The sequence below is a fragment of the Aphelocoma coerulescens genome, chromosome 12, assembly GCF_041296385.1.
Source record: "Aphelocoma coerulescens isolate FSJ_1873_10779 chromosome 12, UR_Acoe_1.0, whole genome shotgun sequence".
NCBI classification, from domain to species: Eukaryota; Metazoa; Chordata; class Aves; order Passeriformes; family Corvidae; genus Aphelocoma; species Aphelocoma coerulescens.
The window spans coordinates 7,284,548-7,300,097 of NC_091026.1; the positions used below are offsets into that span (position 1 = coordinate 7,284,548).

At 36.1% G+C, this 15,550-nt stretch overlaps 1 protein-coding gene across 10 annotated transcripts in view; it reads left to right on the plus strand.

Annotated features, from left to right (window-relative positions):
* Window positions 1–15,550, plus strand: part of CACNA1D (calcium voltage-gated channel subunit alpha1 D) — a 170,809-nt gene that overhangs the window by 53,568 nt on the left and 101,691 nt on the right. For 9 of the 10 annotated variants that reach the window (XM_069028123.1, XM_069028115.1, XM_069028117.1 and 6 more), the window contains 4 exons: window positions 7,668–7,807; window positions 11,524–11,666; window positions 13,023–13,175; window positions 14,015–14,211. In XM_069028123.1, coding sequence (XP_068884224.1) covers window positions 7,668–7,807; window positions 11,524–11,666; window positions 13,023–13,175; window positions 14,015–14,211 — 633 coding nt within the window. Of the gene's footprint in view, window positions 1–7,667; window positions 7,808–11,523; window positions 11,667–13,022; window positions 13,176–14,014; window positions 14,212–15,550 lie in introns of those variants that run through there. The other variant, XM_069028124.1, reaches the window with a different exon arrangement.

A 15,550-nucleotide genomic window follows, 5' to 3' on the forward strand; every position in this document is an offset into this window, starting at 1 on the left:
AAATCTGGCTTTAGGGCAGACAGACTCATATTTTCCTTTCTATCAGAAGTTGAAGATTTTTATCACTAGGTTTGATCTGAAGATCAGAGGAAATGAACAAAAATATCTTCAACTTTATTCAGGTATTTCAGTTGTTTCTACTGTGGTAAGTTTTCCTGATACCTTAGCAGTGTATATTAGTAGTATTCCATGGGTTCCTTTATTTCAATATTGGTACATTTAGTGTTGGTTTGAACACTTTTCTACCATGGTTAGAGTGAAGAAAACAGGAAAGCTTCATGGTGGTGCTGTTACTAGAAACCAGCTAAATGGGTTTGAATTTTTGATGAATTTTCATAAGAGTGGATCAGTGTTGTACCTGAGCACTGCTGAAATCAAAGCAGATATATAATGGGTCTTGTTTGTAGACTGGATACAAATTGTTGGTTTAGCTGTGCTATTTTTGGCATTTTTCTTGCAGCTCCTCTGTATTTATAGAGAGCTATTCCACCTTCTAATATTTCTTGTCCATGAGCTCTTTCAAAAACTCAAACATACTACCCCATGTCCTGGTCTGACCTTGAGATGAATACAAAGGGAGGACATGGTTAGGCTTTCCATGTTCTGCGAAGTCTCTATCTACAAAACACTTCCCACACAAAAAGTGGACTTGTTGCCAGTCTTGTAACATCTGAAAGTTTTCCTAGCTGCAAAATATATGTAAAATAAAAATAAATTCAATAGAGGATTTAATGCTGTCAGTGTTCCTGGCTGTTTTTTACTCATGGGTTTCTGCATGGTCAGAGTGAATTCATAAAGGATTACAAAATTATCTTGATTTTTAAATTCTCAGAATTTGAATATGTCCACTAAGGTATCTGAGACCTACTAATATTCTCATACCCTGGTTTCTGGCCAAAGCCTGCTGTCTTATAAATAAATAAAATTGATAGCAAGTATCCAAATATATTTAACATTAATACTGTTTTATTACTAGATGCAGGTTTAATTCATCACTTGACACTGCTTCTATTCAACTATGTGAGGAAAACAATGAGACCATGTGCCAGTATACACAAATATTTTCTTGTACTTATTGTGCTGGTCTTGTTTTCCGGAATATCATCAGTTAGATGGGGACAGAAAGACGCCCGAGTGAATTAGTTTTGTTCCAGTTATATTCTTTGTTGCTTAGTTGGCCTGCTTTCACTTGTGTAATTCTTTGCAATACTGTGCTCAGTCTTCGACAAGATTTAGGACTGAGGCTCACGTGTCACTGCCTGCTTGCATTTCTACAACCTGCCTTTCACACCTTGCAAGAATGCAGTCATTGCCAAGTGATTGGTTCATTGTCCCTTTCTCAATATTTTTTTAGTAGATGGTCAATTTGTAGGAGTTCAGTTATGCTTTTAGTTATTTATGATCAAATTTTCAAAATCACACCATTTGCCTCATGTCTTCAAAACAATGTGAAGCTAGGAGGGTTGTCTGTGCCAGTAGAGGATTTAATAATGTACACTCAGAGTGGATGTCTGTTGTTTTCCCCAGCTGTTGCTCAGCAAAGTCTGCATTACCTGTCCCAGAGCAGAGCTCTGCCTAAATCTAACACAGGAAAAAAACCAGACAAAAAGTTGGATTTTGTTCTATTTAATATTATGAACAGAAAATACTTACTTAGTGTATATTAATAGAACTTTTACGTGAATAAAACCAGTGTGGAGCCACACAGATGCCTGTAATCTGTATGAAAAATTGTAATTTGAACACAACATTTTTCTCTCTGTACAAATGGTTATTTACAGAACAGAGGTGTTTATATCTCCATCGTTGTGTTACAATGTAAGTGCAAAATACATGATTTAAGAATATGAGAAACAATCACACTCAGATGAAATGCAGGTCTGCAGTGCATTTAGAGGAAGTGATTCCTGGAAATAATGAAAAAAGTAATCAGTGTTAAATATGCCCTGCTTATTCATCTACCTCTAGCTGCCAGAACCTGTCAGATGAAAGTAAAACTAAAACTGTCTTTGAAGATTGAGATACTATTTCAGTGATGTAAGTTATTCAAATGCTCCTTCAGACTACACTGATAGAAAGAAACTTAATTGCAGTTAATTTTAATTACACCTCAGTGTATAGCTTGCACATCCATTTTGTTCCTTTGCTGTGCTCAGTATTTGAAGTGTTCTTATTGCACGTTCTGTTCCTGCAAACACAAATGCCTGCTTGAGATCTGGAGGGTGGAACTGTTGTTAATTGTGACAGGATTGTGAATCCTCAGTTCAAAAAAGATGAAAGGATTTTGTGTCCTCTTTGAAAACAGTAAAAGTATTGTGAGTGAGATCTGTTGCTTGGCAGTGGTACTAGCAACGTGAAATCCCGTTCATTTCCTATAGAACTGGTGTAAGAATGTTCATGCTGTGTAACACCTACTTATTTCTACTCCAAAGTATGGAGTATGCATTTGGTGTTGACTTTCAAGTATCAACCTTGCCATCAGATGCACCAGCCTTAAATGTCAGAGCATCTGGATCTGCAGTAATGTGATGGTGTCCTATAAAGCCCCTCGAAAGACTGGAGATATTTCTGGGCCTAATGCCAAATTCCTGCCCAGCCTTGCCCTGAATTTTACGTGCATTCAATGCATTCAAGCATAAAAGGGTCTCATTTCATGTTCATGAAATGTGCACTTGAAGTATGGAAACAGTGTCTGTTGCCCAGGTCTGTATTAAAGGAGTCTCATTTTGTGTACATAATTGTATTTTCTAAAGTTGCTGCAGAGCACTGTCAAAAGCAAAGCTGTGCTTACAAGGGCAGTAATGCAGACACCTGCCATAGTAGAGAGCAATGGTTGTATTCCCTCCAGTGGGTCAGGGCTGATGAGGATGCTGAAACATGATTTAATTGGATTGATCAGAATACAATTCCTTAAAATATGCTTTTCAAACTTGCCCTTCTTGTTTATGTATCTAAAGGCACAGTTAATCCAATAGTTATCACTAAATTGTTGAGTCATAAAAAATTCTAATTCTTCTAATAAATAGAGAGTAATTTCCATGTCTGATCTTGGAAGTACATCACTTTTTTCTGCTTTTGAAGTTGATGGAATGGAGGCAAGTATATAGATTTCTTTTTGGCAGGTGTATGGATTTCATTTGTGTTTCATTTTTTGTTTTGGGAAACTGCTATAACATTTTTTCATGTGGGAATAAATAGGTTTATTTTCCTATTTTTAAAATGGTTACTGTGGTGCAAGTTACAGATGATTTTCAGGGTAATATAGGTATACAAAGTGAAAAATTAAATCATCATATTTTGAAATTTAAAAGTCAAGTTACTTTTCTGTCCTATAGATACAGTCTTTTCCCAGTGCCAGAACTTGAAAGAATGGCTGATTGTCAAAGAGATAAATGGCTTTATATATGTTATCAAAGCATCAGTCACTCAAATTATTTAACAGCATGTGATTTTTTTGTTTTTGGTCCCTAAATCAATAATGTCAAAGTATCTTGTGTTATGTCTAAACTTCAGAAAGTTCATCAGTCCAGTAAATTGCTTGAATTGAGTCACTTTATCAGCTAAGCAGTTTTTGCTCTGATGCATGTTTGTTAGTCTGGATGCAAAAATGTATCTCCTCAGTTAAGAAATAATTCCCATTTCTGATGCCCAGGGAATAGAAATTTTAATATAGTAAGACTTAATTACCTAGCATAATAGATTAAGATTTTGCAAATTAGTGACTTACTATTTTGAAATGGGTATCTTGTGGAACATCTTAAGGTAAATGCAGAATTTTGGTGTGTCACCTTATGACATGTAACAGTAGCTTTGCATATTTCTTTCAAAGATTTTGAAAATATGAAGATAATAAATGATGACTAATGTACACCATCTGGCCAGGGTGGGGGAAAAAAAGATTTCCTGAGCAACAGAGTTTCTGCTAAGCTGATTTACTTAAAATAAGAAAGCAAATGCTTTCTTTTTTTTTGAGAAAATGAAGTTCTAATGATTCCACCTAAACTCATAGGGTAAGGGTAGCCTTTGTTTTGTTCTCCATGATCAATATCAAAGGGGGGAACTCCATGGATTCCATCAGAAAGACAGTTTATCTTATCAGTCCTGTTGCATCATATATTCAGAAAAGATTGCTGAGACTTGAAGATTTCAAGCAGCATTAACAAAAGTGTGAGACAGCCTTGCTGGAATCAGCTGCCTGTGAGGAGAGATGACCTAGCTTTATCAAATCAGTGAACAAACAACTATTAATCTATACAGCCTCAGGATTAGATCCTTCAGAACACAGACATATTGTTGTGCTTCATATCTTCAAGTTTACAGCTGTCAGTTTTTTCTGCTAATTTTATGATGCAGTGTAGAACTAAATGCAATAATAGACATTAGCAATTATGTGCAAATTCTATTTTAATCTGTGCAATCCCTTAGAACCAAACCTGCCTTCTCAGTTTCTTTTAATAGAGATTTTCTTTTGCAAGCACTTAATACATACTCTTAGGTATTTTCTTATTATTTTGTTTAATTGTATTTTTTTTTGTGTTCCTACTTCCATTTTGAATGAAATTAAGCATTCATTTAAAGATATCAACTAATTTGAACAAAATACAATTTCTCCACTGCAGAGAAAAGAGAGCAGATAAATATGTGCATCATATCCTGCTAGAACTGCAATCTTCAGTCTGTATTTTGAATTGATCCCTTACTTTTTTAGTTTTATTTTCACAAACCAACCCTGCCTGTACAGTTCTTTCATTACTATGAAAATTAAATGTTATTTAACATTTACCATACAAGCTGATGTGTGCCCTATAGATGTATCAGGGTTGCAGAGGCAAAAATATGGGGCCAAGTCATTCATTTGGCCTCTGTGGAAGACACAGGTTGTGCCTTAAAAATAAAGAAATAAATAGGGTGTGTGAGAGCATGGAAGGGAGGAAAGCAGGGAGGGAGGAAAAACGAAACAGTGAAGATATGGAATTTGTCTGATTTACAATGAGCACATATTTAACTTAGTGCCCACTGCCACTTCCAGATCCTTTCTCAGTCCATATTGGTGTGGGGTTATTTAACCCAAGGTGCAACACTTCCCATTTTTCCTTGCTGAGATTCATGTGGCTTCTGTTGGTGCAGCTGTCAAGGTTTCTTATGGTCCATCTGCGAAGTGACACGCACTGGCTTTAAGTCCACCGGTGGGTTTAAAAATGAGATTGTCCTCCATTCCACATGGCTCTCATGGAATGTTTGCAATACTGTTTAGGAAATAGGAAACACTCCTGCTTCCATAAAAGAAATGAAATAAGCAGGAATGAGACCAATATTATTTTTCAAAGATGGATAGTAAGTGATAGGGCAGAGTTGTTCAGATTTGAGCTGTCACATTAAAATGGGCTCCAGGACTGTGTGACCCTTAACAAAGTTGTGTAACTGGCACTGGGGCTGGTGTTTATCCCAGAGAGCAGTAGACCATTGGAATATTTTTTTGAAGGGGAGCAGTGAAGAGCAAAGATGGTTTTTACCAGGATGGAACTGGTATGTTCATGGATGGAGTTAAGTTACATGCTTGCCTATAAAACACAATGCTGGACATAGGGACCTAGGAGGTCATTTTGGCTCAGAAGGTCCCATCCAGTCCTGGATCCTGTGCTCCTTTTAAGTCAAGAAGCTATTGAAATTTGTCATATATGAACCATAAATGTTTTGTCTCAATTCTTCTTTTATTACTGTGATTTTGATATATATTTTGCCCATGGCGAATGACAACTGTAATATTTTTGTCTTCCTTATGTTTTCCTACGTTATTTATCTTTCTGTAACCAAGCTGCAAATTGATTTGTATGCAGGGATACAGAAATAGCTGTTATTGTGGAATGTGTATGTGGTAGGATTTCCTGTATTTAAGCATTTCTGAGTGTGTTTCTCAGGAATGCTGATAATTCATATTATTGTAATCGCTGTGGCGCTCTCTAGTCAAAGAGATCTGATGGATTTTGATGCACAAGCCATTCAGATTTCTTCTGTGAGGCCACTTCACTCTTGTTATCCAGCAATTGTCCTCACTGACTGGTGATAAATTGATGGATAAGTGGAAGGGACAATTTTGAAAGATGGATTGGGAAGTTTGAGGAGAAGGAGGATGTCCATCTGTTACACTGGGCTGGAAGATCTCACCCAAAATGTAAAGTAGCTGAGAAGCCTTGGAAGAAGCTCTATGGTGTTTATGAAGTGTACTCCAAGGAGGGGAAAAAGCAGGGGTATAGGACTGAGCTGAGCAGGAGATGAGATCCAGGAATCCTTGCCTTGCAATAAGAGAGAATTGCTTTGCAATCACCTGCCATAATGATCCCGGGGTGCTGCTTGTGGCAGGTAAAGACCTGGAGAGGAGCTTATTGATAAGCCTGTGCCTCTGTTAACTCACCAATGTCAGAGTTATAAATGGATATATCACACCCTGTACATAAGCCTACTAAATGGCCTTTTTGGTAGGAAAAGAAATCTAGCTGCCCAAATTAAAGATTCGCATGTAAGAATACCAAGATCTTTAAGTTGCAAATTGATTAAAGTTTGGTTTTTCTTTTGGTCGTGTATGAATGTGCCAAGCTGTGTGACAACTAAGGAATGTGTATTTTTGTGTGTAACAAATAAGGATAATGTATTTCTGTGTGTGTAGTTGGTGTTCTATTTGAGTAACCATAGTAGAAGGTTGTAATCCTGACTAAGCAGTTCTAGTCATGTAATTAACCTTGTATGTGATAAATGAGCAACATCATGTGTTCCTGAGCAAGTTTAAAAAATGAATCATACTTTGTGCCTTTTATTCTTGGCTGTAATATTTGAGTAGCAACAGATAACTAAACAAAATGTTGTACAAAATGATGAAACAATCATGTCTGAAGGTAAAAAGATTAGAGATGTTAACTGCTCTGTTTTGATAGCAGTGACTTCTCAAATTTACCAAATCAAGTATGCTAATAATATTTTTGGGGGGGTTTCTTTCTAAAATATCTAGTTAGCTAGGAAAAGAGATGCAGTGTATAGCTCTGAAATAAGAATTTTGGTAAAATGCAGAAACTAATATAATTAAAAAAAACATTGAAACAAATCTGATGTTGGAACTTCAATGATATGAGCTGGTGGCACAGTACCTTAAAATTTCTTCAAACATAATAGGGTATTTTAAAGAAATTCTGGTGATGTGGAAGGGAGAATAAGTCAATGTAAGCTTCCAAATCAAGATTAAAAAGTTGCAAGACAGTATAAAATTAAACATTAAACAATTAAAACTTTTTGAGTAGTGAAAGTATGTATACCACTGCTTACCTTCCAAGGATATTTCCAGGGCTCTGTTCTACAGTGTTTTCTGGTTATAATGAATGCAGAGTCCTACTGACCTGGATGGGACTGTTTGCTTAAGCAAAGGTACAGTATGTACATGTTTGCAGAAACAGCTTTTTTTTTTTCCTCTCACAGAATGTAAAAACAAGAAAATCTCATGCAATTATATAATTATAACCTCGTCAGTACAGTTATCATTAAGTGTTATGCAATTGAATCCTGTGTACCATGTACTATTTCCTTAGTCCTGATCAGTACCCACTTGTTGCAAATTGTAAACAGTAAAAAAGAGCTGTTGCATTCATAGTCTTTCATTGTACTTTTTTTGTCTTCTACAGGAAAAAGTAGAATATGCCTTCCTGATAATTTTTACAGTTGAAACATTTTTGAAGATTATAGCATATGGATTATTATTACACCCCAATGCATATGTTAGAAATGGATGGAATTTATTGGATTTTGTAATAGTAATAGTAGGGTAAGTAACTTATCTTTCATTATACAAATATTAAAAGTTTTCTTTACAGTGAGGTGTAGGTATAGGTCTGTTTGCCTGTGCTGGATTTCTGTTTCTTTGGAGTAAAAGAATGAACTGAGTGAAAAAATTTTTTAAAAGTCCTAAAAGCTTTCAGTGCTATCTGTGGCTATAGACTGCATTGAATTTACAGAAGCTATTCCCAGGGAACTCTGAGTCCTGCTGGAGATTTCCACAGTTCAAGGTAAACTCCTGGTGTAGTTCCATATGTTGATCTGTTAAGTGTTGTGCATTGTTATTTTGTTTATTTGTTTAACCCTTCACTGCAATTATGTGGAGTTCATCTGTTCCACAGAGACCTCTGGAGGACCCACATCTTCCAAAGTGGAGAAGAATGGCTGGGGAGACAGAATTAACTGAGTGATTCCTTGATATTCCCAAAATCTGAGTAAAATTGGGTGCTGCACATCAGGCCCCAGATACAGATATGATTTTGACTTGCCTGGGGTAGAATGTATGATAAAAATGCCTTTTTTTCCTTTACCCTGTACACCTTGCTCTACCAGGAAAACTTGGAGAGTTTGTTCTTTGCCCAGAGAAGGGACTGCTTGGGCCTTATGCAGGTTCTGTGGAGTGGAGTCTCACACTTATGTTATGCACCTACTTATGATAAATAATTATTTTGTCAGCAACTCCATGTCAGTGGTTGTGCTACTTCATTAGATCCTAGCTTCAGCTATCTAGAGAATTAATCTTGAGATATATATTCACCAGTTTCCTAAATATTGTGGAGATTGTTAAAAAACTGTTTAATCAGTACTGTAAATTTTTTTTGCTAAAAATATGAATTATCTAGAAGATGGAGAACATCATCCATGTATAACTTTGTATGTTGTAGCAAACACAACCTTGGCTTGCAATGTGCAATTCTAATTTTATTTTCAAATTGAAACCAATCAAGGGTTGCCTGTAATTGAAAAGGCCCAGAAATTAGAGTGTGTTCTACTTTTAGGTTGTCACTGCATTAAGGAAAGGAAAAAGATGCTAAGTAAAAGAATTTGTGGTAAAAGGCATTGTTAAATTTGGTGAAGTACTATGAATATAAGAATGCCTGATTTGTAACTATTTGATCATGAGATACTAAATGTTACTGAGAAGGTTGTATTTGGGCCAGTCCCTTGGCATGCAGGAAGTTTTGGTCCAGGACTAAAATTTGTGTATAAATAGATCCTTCATCAGGTCAGGTCATTCTCAACAGATTGGCCCCTGTGCCTGAAGGGGAAGCTTGGTGGGCAGGTTGGAGACTGTCACACACGAGCTCTGTTCCCTTGCCAAGCAGGCACTTGAATAGACCTCTTCCCTTTTGTCAAGTGACCACAGAGTTACAGTAACCCTGGAGCAGTCTAATTAACATGACCTCTATCTTTGGCTGTGTCCTAAATACATGATAACTAAAAAATTTTCCACTAATTCCTAAAACACTCATTATTGGAGGCTAAATGTAGTTAGGTCAAATGCTCACACTGGATTTGTTGAAATTATGAATAAAAAAGGACTATATCTTATCAAATACCTAAAATATCACACTAAGCTTAAGTCTGATTCAAACCCAAAAGTTTGGAATATAAACTATTTTGCAGGTTGTCATCAGCCTTTAAGACAAGGTGGACCTTTCATAACACGACATACTGACAAAACTCTGAGCAATGTTTTTGTTCTTTCAGAAAGAACACAACCTACATGATTAAGCAAGCATGAGTCCCATTTATTTAATTAATACTTAAAAGCCCAGTGAAAAATTGATTTTCGTATATAACCCAAGGTGGATATGGAATCACTTCTGGACCTGATTCTATTTGACTAGCTTCAATGTAAAATTTCATTAGGTATTCCAACAGCTTTGGAAGAGCTGCCACGATGTTTTATATTGAATGTCTTGAAATTTGCATTCTCAGCAGAAACTGTAGCAGTCCAAATGAATTAATCTTAATTATACCTAAAGAAATCTCTACAAGAAAAAGGGAAACACATATAGAAACATTTTTAAAATCAAAGCTTAATTAAACCTTTAAACTTTGGTAAACTCTAGAGGAATATGAGCGTAAATTTCAATAAAGATCAATAGTTTTATACCTTAATGGCTTTTTAGGAATGACATATGTCCTGGTTTCAGCTGGACAACATAAAAGAGCTGTAGATACAGCTGTGAATGTGATGCTTTCTACTCTTTGTCATTTCTCTCTGTAACCCATCAGAGTACGAATTACTTTGAGTAGTCCACTTACCTGCATGGTCTCCCACCTAATTTCCATTGATTTCTGTGAAAGAATAAGGTCCCAGTAGAGAAAGCTTTCATAGCACCTTCCTATGGCATTTAATTTTCTGAATGTTGTATGAACTGACAGGCTGAAATGTTCTCTGAATTCAGGACTTGATTTAGAAGCCTTTTTAATAATGTCTGTTTTCAGAGCATAAGTAGTCACTCTTGAAATCATTGAGGTGGTTTGTTTTCCTGCAATTGTGCTTCTGTTAAATTCTAGGCCTGGATCAGACCTGATATTCAATGTCTGGATTTGGTATAACAGTATGGGCTGCTGATGTTCCTTGTAACATCTTTAGAGTCTTTGTGGCTGAGTTTTTCTCTGGAGCAGAACGAAGCAGTCTAGGGATGGGTATTCACTGATGTGGGTCAACTGCTTACTGGGGGCAGAGTAAAGCCTTCAATAATCTAGTTTAGGCCCCCCATTAAATAATATATGATTTCAAGCAACTATCCAGCGTGACAGAGTTCTTAACCAAAGTTGTGAAAACTTTTCATGACCAAACTAAAACCCTGCCCATTTCTGGCATTCTTTATATGTGTGTGGAACATTTCTCATGATTGCAAAACTCTATTAACTTGATGATCCTTTTGGGAGAAGTGTAGCTCTGCAACTATTGAACTACAGACTCTGTGCAGAGGATAACACAGTTTGTGTGGTCTAGTGACAGTCTAGAAAACCATGCATCTGAAATGGAGCTCCAAACTAAAATAAACCTAAGATTAATTTGTATTTCAAGAACATGCATCACTTTAAATTGCTGCTAAGAGTGGGAAAGCAAAATAAAAGGCTTGTCTTGCAAACTATTCTAATGAATGACTAATTCATTTCTGCAGGGAAAAAAATACAATATAATAAATGAGCCATCTGGGAATATATTTTTCCTCAGAGGTATTATGTGTAAGAAACAAATCTTTTTGGTGTTAAATGGTGAACGCTAATTGTTTTTAAAATATTCAGTTTCTTTTCTGCTGACTGTATATAGAATATTGTACTGCTGTGCCACTTGGAGTTCATGTATTCCACCAAAATTAAACCAGATGGTTTTAGTTATTATCTATTTCTTCTTCTAAAGGGAAGATTAATTCTCCAAATGTTAAAGTTAAAATGTTTGAACAAAAGTGGCAAAGTAGCTTCATTTATTTAAAAATAGCAAACTGTGTATATAAGCTGAATGCTAAATTTTTGGCTACTGTGTGATCCTCATTCTCTAGAGGGATTATAAAGTCTTGCACTTCATAGCTCTTTCTGTCATGATTTAATGTGTAAATATACCTCTCAATTTGACATCTGAGCAGCTTTTCAGAATGATCTGCAGTTCAACTAATTTCCAAAGTAACATCTTTGACTGCGTGGTAAATGGATAGCGATGACCTTACCTTTCATCTCCTTTTGCAGATTATTTAGTGTAATATTGGAACAATTAACCAAAGAAACAGACGGTGGCAGCCACTCGGGTGGCAAACCTGGTGGCTTTGATGTCAAAGCCCTAAGAGCCTTTCGTGTACTGCGACCTCTCCGGCTTGTATCAGGAGTGCCCAGTAAGCTCTGCTCTCTTTATTTCCACTGCAATGAGGAATGTAACTGCTCTGACTATTTAACTGTCTTCTTCCAGACGCTACAGAAGTGAAACGGGATAAAGCTGAGATTTGTATCTGGCTACATATATAAAGTGAATTTCAAGATGAATGATACCCTATTTCAAGCTGAACAAGGGATTGTGAATTCAGTCAATGTATGATCTTCTTCCACAGTTCAATAAGCAGACAGGGGAATACACTTCCTTTTTAGAAGCTTTATATAAAAGTAAATTACATGTTAAAATGCAAATACACCAAAAAATAGATTTTTTTTTTTTTTTTTTTTTTAATTCTAAAAGCCTGCATCTGAAAGTGCAGGTGGTCCTAAAATAGTTTATATGTTGGTAAGTTGTATGCCAGAGCACGTTCCACATTCCATGTTTCCTGCCCCATCCAATGCACGTGAATGCCTTCTGTTTATCTCAGCAGAGCTAACAGATAAATTAGGAAACTTAAAAAGTAGAACAATATTGTTTAATGAAAGCAATTGTATTTTCTGATATTTCCTGTTTTCTTTTTATGCTTTATTAATTATTGAAGGTTTTTGGGCTATATGAGGTTCACAGCTTACAGTTCAGCTCCTTCCAGGGCATTTAAAGGAAGAAAGCTAATTCTGTGTTTATTATATCATGGACTATTACATGGAAATGATTGATTTTTGGCAAAAGGACTTCAGTGGCGACAGAACAGGCCTATGAAATGTCAGAGAGAAGGTCTATCAAGTTAAAAAAGAGGCATATTTTTTTCTCATTGGTACTGTGGATTCACTCATTGAAGTTGGATAAATATTTAATTGAAAAAAAGAAAATAGAGCAGTTTTGAAAGGGATAAATGATGGAAGAATAAGTGTATTCAGAGTACAAATGTGTTTTCCCAGTTAACTATATTTTTCTCCCAGAGCAAAAAGACAGTTCTACAACTGGCTGAGTGTACATTTTGTCAGAACTTGCCACAAAGTTTTAGCACAGAACTTCTTAAAGGTCATATAAAATGACCTACAGGCACACACTGACTACATGCCCTTTCTTTATAAAAGCAGATTCTTGTGACACATTTCAAGCACTGACTTGTATGATATAACCTTTATTAACAGAGAAACTAATTAAAAAGAAAAGTTTAGATTCTTATGAAGATTTTTGTACTACAGGAACATTTTGTTCTGGGCAGTAGATGTTTTAAAAAAACCTGGTTATCTCTGCATGTCTGTATCATTAAGTTCTAATAATATGTAATTATATAAAATCTGATTGAGCAAGACATAGAAATATGGTTCATATCTTGTATCCTGTTTTTTTTTTTTTTTTTTTTTTTTTTTAGGTTTACAAGTTGTCCTGAACTCCATTATAAAAGCCATGGTCCCCCTCCTCCATATTGCCCTTTTGGTATTGTTTGTAATCATAATCTATGCTATTATAGGATTGGAACTTTTTATTGGAAAAATGCACAAATCTTGTTTTCTTATTGATTCAGGTAAGTCATTAAACTGTTGATTAAAATAGGGGTTTGGTGATGTTTTGTTTCAAATCTGTGGGATTTCAGTTTGAAATAGAAGTAGGGGCCAAAGCATTGAAGCTGTTGTAAGCCCAGTTTACGCTGGTTCATAATTTTAGGTACAGTGCATTAAATGGAAAAAAAAATCCAATACCAAAGTCACAAAAAATCAAACTAATTAGAGACTAGGCCATGCTCTGAATAGGTTTTTGTTTCTGATATGTGTAGTTGAAATATCAGTAGTGAAGAAAATAAGGGTGACTACCTACATGGAACAAATCCAGATTGTGGTAAGGAGTTCTGTTCTGAAATGAGGGAAGAAGGAAAACAATGTTCTTCCATCCAGGTGAAATAGTGAAATGGAAGTGTGTGTTGTGGGAGAACTTTGAAGAAGTGAAACCTGGTGGCTAAAGATGCTTCTCTATTAGCTAAGTAATGAAGATGACTCTGTGTAGGATTTAGATCCATTTCCCTTAGTGGTCCGTGTGTTGGTGTGAAGTGCCATGAATTGAAGTAGCAGCAGCGAAGAGGAAAGAAAAAATCAGCATGAGGAGCTTCTAAGAAATGATGTGTTATTACATTATGCTTATTTCCACTGCTTAATTACTCTAGCTCTTCTGTACATTATTTTGATTAACCTATTTTGAGGTTGTAAGGCCCAGGTTTTGAGAGGCTAAAAGCTCTGAAGCTCTCATGTATTGCCTTTCTCAGCTTGTAATCTGGATTTATTTCACAAAAGCATTGATATTTCTTCATGTAAAGGGTTAACTCATGAAAACCTGCGAACTCAGAGTTCGGATTTTTTGGTCATTTTCCAGATATACTAGTTGAAGAAGATCCAGCACCTTGTGCATTCTCAGGGAATGGCCGTCAGTGTGTCATGAATGGCACTGAATGTAAGGGTGGATGGGTTGGACCAAACGGAGGCATAACCAACTTTGATAACTTTGCATTTGCAATGCTGACTGTGTTCCAGTGTATAACCATGGAAGGATGGACTGATGTGTTGTACTGGGTAAGTTCATAAATCATCAAGCTTTGTTTGCTTTTAAACAAGCTTCTCTGTTCAAGTGGGGATTGAGCTGTTTCACAACACCATCAGCAGGAAATCTTGGTGAGTTTTGCAGAAGATGAGCTCAGCTGTGTACTTGTTTCAGTCACAGCCTGCTACTGGACTCCTCAGGCTAAAAGGACATTTTAGAAATAAATTTATTCATTGCTTATTTGAGGGTTTTTTTGCCTATTCCATTTGGATAAATGTAAAGCTACATTTATGTCCTTTGAACTAGCATTTTTTTGTGTGAGCCTACAGATATTAAGTCTGTCTTCACTGATTAGGTTTAAGAGCTCTCTTTTTGCAGTATTTGTGCAGAATTTTTCACAATTTTAACATAAATTAGAACAAAGCAAGCTCTCAACTGACATTGCTTGCCATGGGGACTGAAAATCATGTTAACCATTCAGAAACTGCAAATTACAGGAGCTGTGGCCCTGACACCATCTCCATGGAAGCAACAAAAGGTGTTCAAAAACCTGTGTAAATCCTCACCTTTAAATGCTCCTTTGGTTCAAGGTATGGTACTTCCAGAGTCTTGCAACATCAACAGTCAGCTGGACACAGACTGGGAAACTGAAAGTGGAGGAAAATGAACACACAGGTTTTTAAAGGAAACACTTTAAAGGAGTCCCCTAAAAACACAGATAGATATTTCTCTGCTTCACCCTATTCCACTCTAAGGGATATGACACTGTTTTGTGAATCTTGGAGTATCTCAATATCTGATGTGAGTGATTTGTCTAAGGCCATTCAAGAAGTCTGTGACAGAACCTCCCATAGGTGCTGAACATCAGTGACAATATTCTGTACTACTTGCTACTCAGCAGTAAGTCTTTGCAGCTATTAAGACCTTACAAAAAACAAAATTCTAACAGTTCAAATGTTAGAAAATATGTATGGAAGAAGAAAAGGGATTACTGGTAAAGATCACTGTTAAAAAGGGATGAGTTATCTCAAGGAGTATCTTAGTGGAACTTTAGGTTTTGTTGCTGACAGCGGCTCACATTGTGAGTTTGTTCAAGTTTGTTTGGCTAAGTGGGATTATTTACTAACAGTGCATCTGTTGTGGAGTACAGGATGCATTTCAGAATGTAGTGCTACCCAGTGAATGACCACATGATTTTATGTGGCCATTTGTTGCGAATCAAGGTGAAATAAACTGTTGCTAAAACATTTAACACCAGAGTGTAGTCTCAGATAAAATCTGCAATACTGAAGCATAGACTATGGAGACGTTTTTAAGAGAATATCACTGTTAAAGATATTAAGATGGTAAAATGGCATTCTTTTAGGATGG